A 6,658-nucleotide genomic window follows, 5' to 3' on the forward strand; every position below is an offset into this window, starting at 1 on the left:
CTGAGACAGGCAGATGCCAAACAGTCCGAAGTGACTAAACGCTCCCACTCGTGTGATCTGCCTCGAGGCGATACACCATGCGCCCAAGCTAAATGACTGTCCTCCAATTTGCTCTCATGAATATTAAGCAGCGCTGTGACAGTAGAAAGCGTTGGCTTCGCGCATGCCGCTGATTCTCACCGACAGATCTGTCCTGTGATGTTTAAGAGAATACGCTTAAACGATGTCTAAATTATACACTCGCTGCTTCTGCATTTGCGCTCACGAGAGAGAACACGCTGACTCTTTTGCTCCCGTAAATGGAAAATATTTGGCTTTGATATCAAAAGATGAATGAGATGACACATTTTTTTTCCCCCACCAGCCTTTTTTTTTTTTTTTTTTTTATAATTAAACCTGGATCTGTTACACTATTTAGAGCAGGGGTCACCAAGTAGTTGGAGTAGGGCTGCACCCAAAACGGTCTGGATTGGCGCCCTTGAGGACCGGAGATGGTGACCCCTGATTTCAAGGATAGAGCACTTCTTATTTGAATTTTCTCATTTTTCAAATTAGCAAAAGTATTTGTATTATTTTTGTGACAGAGATGTGGTTCCATTACATTGATCATTCAAACAATGAAGAGCACTTATTCTGCACTAATCAGGAATATTGATCATGCATTTGCCATCAAGTATTGTCAAGAACCATGCAGAATCTTGTTGTGGTATTTCCCCCCCGCCCTCTCCTTGACCTAGTTAACCAGAATTTGAAGAAGAAAAATGAGAGAGACGTATTTATAGTATGCAAATCCTAATCCCTTTGACAGACAGAATTGGATGAAATTGTAAATGCCATTCATGGTTTATTTTGTCTATAGAGGTGTGCCATTTTCAGCATAAAGTCTCACATGTGACATGAAGATAATCACTAGCGCTGTTGAATGCAAATTTTAATATGCTTGTAGAATAATTTTACTAAAACAAGTATGACACAACACTGGAAGACACTGCCTGCCAGCATCTCAATCTGATTTCACCATTTACTCAAATTGTCACTCATGAAAATAAATATCATTAGCTTTTGAATGGAGGTGTGAATTTGTTAATAATGAATTCCCTAACTGGCACTCGCAGCACAATACGCTGCCCGCTCATGAACTCATAAAATCGGGATTAACAAATGTATCTGTTGGTTGTTAATAATTTTACCCTTTTCTTCTAACAACATCATATATTTCTCGAGTATCTTCCAAGCCCACAGTTCATCCACCGCATTGTCACTGTTACAGTGTGTCAGTAAACAGTGAACCTTTGTGCTTCACTTTGATACTCAAAGACATCTGATTGAGATTTGAGTGGAACTAATCTAATCCCTTCCCAAGTAATCTAATGGCCAGCATACATCATCTCTCTTGATAACATGATTAAGCAGCAGCCTTCACGTTGCACACTTGCTGACAGAGGCCTGACTTCAGTCGGTCACGGCGCATCCTGGACGGCCAACCTTATTATGTCAGCAGTCATTAAGGTTAAAGGCCCTCAAAGGAGTTGCTCTGCGCTGTCTGAATATGACCAATGTCCACCTGCAAGTGAAGCTAACGTGCGTGGTGGGTCAGCACAGGTTGGACTGACCCTGATGAAGAGAAGCTGCTGAGGTAACAGATTGTCCCAGATTGGCTTCAGGTTTAATAAAGATGTTGCGGAGGACTTTTCTTGATGAGTGGCTTTCCTATTTTAGAGATTAAAATCATGCGGTAATATCTATTTTAATAAGTCTTGCTTTGCTGTAGTACCAACAACCTAAATTTGAACTTTGACACAAGGGTTTCCCAGTGTTGAGAACCTTCCAGGTTGTCGACAGTACAACCATAGCGATGGAGCGCGCCATTGTAGATCAAATCACCCTATGCAAATTAGGCAAATAAAATCTGTTCCCAGACCAGTTACCGGAGTCTGCCCTGATCTAGTTATGCACACCAACCACACGGAAACCACCAATTATTTAAGTTGTGTATGTAAAGAATGGTCAACCTTCATTAACTGCTTTATTAATGCAATATTATTTCTGGCTCTCAACAGTTAATAGGGGGATACTGTATCTGTCTCTCTGGTCTTTCTTTAAATATTATTGAGCACGCCTAATTATCTTACTTAATTATTTCCCTAGCTCAAGACAAGAGCTGGGAGAGTCTTATCAGAGCCATAAAAATGTATTGCGCTTTTATTTTCCGAGTGGTAATTTCTTTAAGACTATAATGTAAACTTTTATGATGCTGTTATGATTTTTAAGTAGTGTTTAATATGCATTTGGATGAAAATTATTACAATTGAATTACTCTTCCTTTTTTAAAAAAAAAAAAATCAATGCTCTCAAAACAGTAATATCATTTCATAATTTTTTACTGTAATATCTCCATACGCTGTTCCACAAGGATGAAATCATCTGTATGTTCTGAAGAGGTCTCTGGAAGCAAAATCTATCAAACAACCAGTCTCATTTTTGCATATTTTGTCCGTAACGGGTCTTAAACTTCAACCCTAACCAAACCCTTCACAAATCAATCAATGAAGCACGTTGTTTCTAATTAAGATCTTTTTTTTTTTTGCATTGATAATATCATTATCAGACCATGGCAGGCCTTTGAAGCTATACTACCATCCCCATTTTGTCCAAGAGACGTCTGTGACCAGCAGCTGGTGGAGTGTGTTAATGTCGATGTCTCGGCAGCTGGCTGCTCTCATCCTGTTAGCTCTGTCTGCCATTATCGCTGCCCCCCCCCCCCCCCCCCCCCCCTTCAAAGCTGCTGCTACTGCTGCTGCTGTATGCCATGCTTATTTTAATAGTCGAGACTCATTTGACCGTCTTTATGGACTTATCATATTAAACATTTATCGCAGCCATTTTCCCTAAACCAAGCATGTTTATTCAACACTTAGGGGACCACCGCACGGCTCCTTTCAGCAATCCCGCACCCCGTACACACATTGCCTTATTTTCTTCTTTACCTCATTTCTCTCCATTTCTCCACCTCTCTCCCTCAGCCCCCCCATCTTGGTTTATTACGGCTCTCCATGTGCCACGGGCTGAATAAAAAGGAGCAATATTTGTCTACACTTCTCTGTTCTCCAATCATCCTTTCCTCAAGTGACGGGGGGCTCTCAGAGACCAAAGAGACACAAATGTATTCTGAGCATTTTAATACCTTGAATGAATCATGTCTTAATTTAATCATCTGATCAAATAGTAATTAGCATAATCACTGGTGGGGATGGATGTTCCAGATGGAGAGGCACAGAGCAACATATAATAGACCTCAGTCTGACAACAGTGCATGGGGACACTTAGCACCATGTAAATGGTGACACGCTTCTAAGGACGCCACTCGGTCCAAATTACTCCCTTATTCTTCACTTCTACTGTTAAATGATCCTGTTCCATTATGTTACTTTTCCACTGCACAGCACCAGCTCGATTCTGCTCTGCGTGACTATAGTCGCCTCGGTTTGAGGCACTCACTTTTCCACTTCAACATAGAGCCGCCGGAAACGATGAAATGTGTCACATTGAATTGGACTGAGATTTGCAAACAATCATCAACATTGGAGAAGATGTGGTTCCTCTGTATTAAAGTCTAGACACAAGATTGTTTGTAATGATAAGAAGATGTTTTATACAGCAGCAACAAAAGAGACCCTGGAAGAATGATTTTTGCCATATTCGAATGTTGCAATGACATATCCACTTAAATGTAAGAGCGGCAATGGTTTACGTCAAACTATGGCAAGGATGCACAAAGTAACATATAGTAATAAATAAATATATATATATCATAAAAAATAATAATAATAATCGTCATGGAGCGCCACTGCCACCCTCAAGTCCAACCAAGACATATCTGCCATCTAGTGGTGAATGGTAAGATTACAACATAAAACTATATAGTGGCAAGCAGGTTTCAATTCAGTGTTTGAAAACTACTAGCACTGTGCTGTGGAAAGGGGGCATTCCCCGTTGATAAGCAGCACACCACAAACGTGCAAAGAGGTCGGTGAAATCGAGGAATACCACAAAGTGCTAAGATTATTGACATTGCACTCAGTCTCACACCAGGCTCGGGGATCAATGCGCGCCTGAAAGGACATAAATCAGGCCCCATGGCCCACTACTGTATGTCACGCCCATCCAAGCTCCTCAATTAAGCTCACTCTGCAAGCAGACTTTTTATTCAACTGTGTATTGTTTTTGCAGCTTCTAGGTACTTGAGCAAAGAAATACATGATAATAAAATATAGAAAAACAAAATAATGCACGTACCTCATTAAAATTCCAATCACTCATGTTTTATGAAATCATGGACTAAAAATAGACAGTCCTGCTCTTTTTTGTGCTGTAGTTTTAGAATAAAGAGCAGTGTCAGGAAAACCAAGCTGGACCCATTTGTCTTTATGTCACTCTATCTATCCAGCCTTGCCTCCTCCATTATCTTGGACTGTGGAGCATCACGCACCCAAGCAGTGAAATATCTCCCAAAAATGAGATTGGGCAGAGATGCAGAAGTGAAACGTCCGAAACTGCAACTGGTGGAAAACTAGAAGGTCAAACAGAGACTGTGCGTGTGTGCGTGTAATTGTAGACGTGACAATAAACATGCACAAGTCACAGCATCCCAGGCGCATGCATTACGCACAGGCCCCAGATCAATTCAGCCTTGGGCCTCAGCAAGTTCAAAGCCTGGCCATGGTGCGTGCAAGACTGGATTAAGGGTCAGTATTTATGAAGTCCGGCTTCAATGTTTGTGTTGGTGGCTGACGGATGGCAAACTCATCACACTTCCGCCACAATGAACAGTCAGCTGGAGCATACACAGCACAAGCGCTCGGCACACCTTTCTGTTTTCCATTTGAAACTCTACCAGGCTTAGAGTGATGACTAACCGAGAGATGGACTCCAAAGAACCATCAATTACTTGATGGAATGACATCTGCCTCTCCCTGAATGTTCTTAACTCCTGTTCCAGTTTCTTATTGTGCTCTTCAAGTTCCCCAACCCGATTTCTTGCTGTTTTCTCCCACTTCCCCACTACAGTACCTGTGAGTGGTGCAGCAGACTAATATGATATGTCACTTTGACAGGTGCTGAGCGAATGAAAAGCATCCTCTCTACCGAAAATCCAGCCTGAGAGAGGGGGAACCCCCGCCAGATGTACTACAACCTCACTTTGCACGCATGATCAAACACCTACATCTGGCTGCTGAGGGGGCTTTCCTGCCTGGGCTTCTTTCCACGCAGATGCTAAATGATATCGTTAACATTTTAATGCGAGAGACATTTACACGCCGGCTTGTGCAATTACACCTCCGATTTGCTGGAATCCAGACAGACGCAGTATGATCGGTAATTAGATTTTGCCCTGGATGAAGCACGTACGCACGCAAGCTAGTGGCCAAAGCTGGCACCTAATTGGAGTGCTAGACAGGCTCAAGGAGGTAGAGTAGCCCTCATTATCCCACTGGTGCAAATGAACTAGGGATATCAATTATGATCACACATCAGGGTCTCCATTACCCGACATTAGCGGCCTTTTTTGCTGGAATCACACAGTGCTCAGACTGTAAACCCAGCAAACCCTCTCAAACCACACACAAGTTAAGTGTGTTGGTGTACTTAATACACCCCAGTAGATATTCATATCAGAGCAAAGCCATTCAAGATGATTGATCACTTGACTGCATGTTTTTAACATGTAATTAGATTTCATGGGTAGCCGTCTAATGTCTGCAATCAAGCCATAATTATTTGCTAGTAAACATCCTTAATGTGCAAGACAGTAAAGCTGCTCGGGTTTTAGTTTATTGCTGTGTGACAACATTTAGCCAATGTAGTCATGTCTCGGGTCATCCAACGGTTCTACCTAATTGGGATCTCATCAGTCTCTGTTGCCTGGTTATATTAGCGCCATACTGCTTTGGCACCTTCTACTCGTGGCCAAGTTGAATCCATCTCTCCGCTCGAGTCCAAGCTGGTGTTTCAGTTTGCTAATATGAGGTCATGGCAGAATTGGCAGGTTCACTAATCGCACCATAAGATAGCTGCAGCGAGAGCTTCCACATTTCCTAGGTTTTCTTCTGAAAAAAGGTCAGCGATAATTGAGATAAAAATTTGATTGCGTGATCTCTTGATCTCCGCTTAACCGTTATCTTATCGAACACATACGTGATTAAGTCTTTAAGCGTCAGATTAAGCCTCATGTGTATGACTACGTTTTCATTGCTGCTGCTCCTCTTTACGTCTTTGCAGCCGGAATGTGAATCTGGTAGTTTTACTTGATACTGTTTTGCCTTGAGGCAGCTCTCAGGGAAAGATTGAATTTGTTTTCATTCGTGTGGAATATTGATAGCTGAATAGGGTCATTAGCAGACTGGAAGAAACCGAAATATGCTTTTGAATATTCGTGAAGAGAAGGACTGGAGGTCTTCATGTTTACTTTGGAGCACTGACAATTAATGAATCAAGTAAATGAGGTCGTGTACTTGAACACTGGTATTTTGCTCCTTAAATGGTGCAACTGAAAAAAAATAGGAACGGAAAGAGTCTAAATCAAAATTGTAAGGAAGCAAAGTTTCAAATTGTATGTCAATTAAATTTTATTTTCAAATGTATTCATTCATGATTTTTG

General features: G+C 41.5%; 1 protein-coding gene across 1 annotated transcript in view; it reads right to left on the reverse strand.

The window, feature by feature from the left end:
* The window catches only part of dscamb (Down syndrome cell adhesion molecule b), a 72,380-nt gene extending 71,378 nt beyond the window's left edge, over positions 1–1,002 (reverse strand). The window contains exons 1-2 of the mRNA XM_085915872.1: positions 978–1,002; positions 77–88 (exon numbers count right to left, since the gene is read on the reverse strand). Coding sequence (XP_085771998.1) covers positions 77–88; positions 978–1,002 — 37 coding nt within the window. The remainder of the gene's footprint in view (positions 1–76; positions 89–977) is intronic.
* Positions 1,003–6,658: the final 5,656 nt, after the last annotated feature.

Source organism: Syngnathus leptorhynchus, chromosome 7 (assembly GCF_054491065.1).
Source record: "Syngnathus leptorhynchus isolate UIUO chromosome 7, UIUO_Slep, whole genome shotgun sequence".
Lineage (NCBI taxonomy): Eukaryota > Metazoa > Chordata > Actinopteri > Syngnathiformes > Syngnathidae > Syngnathus > Syngnathus leptorhynchus.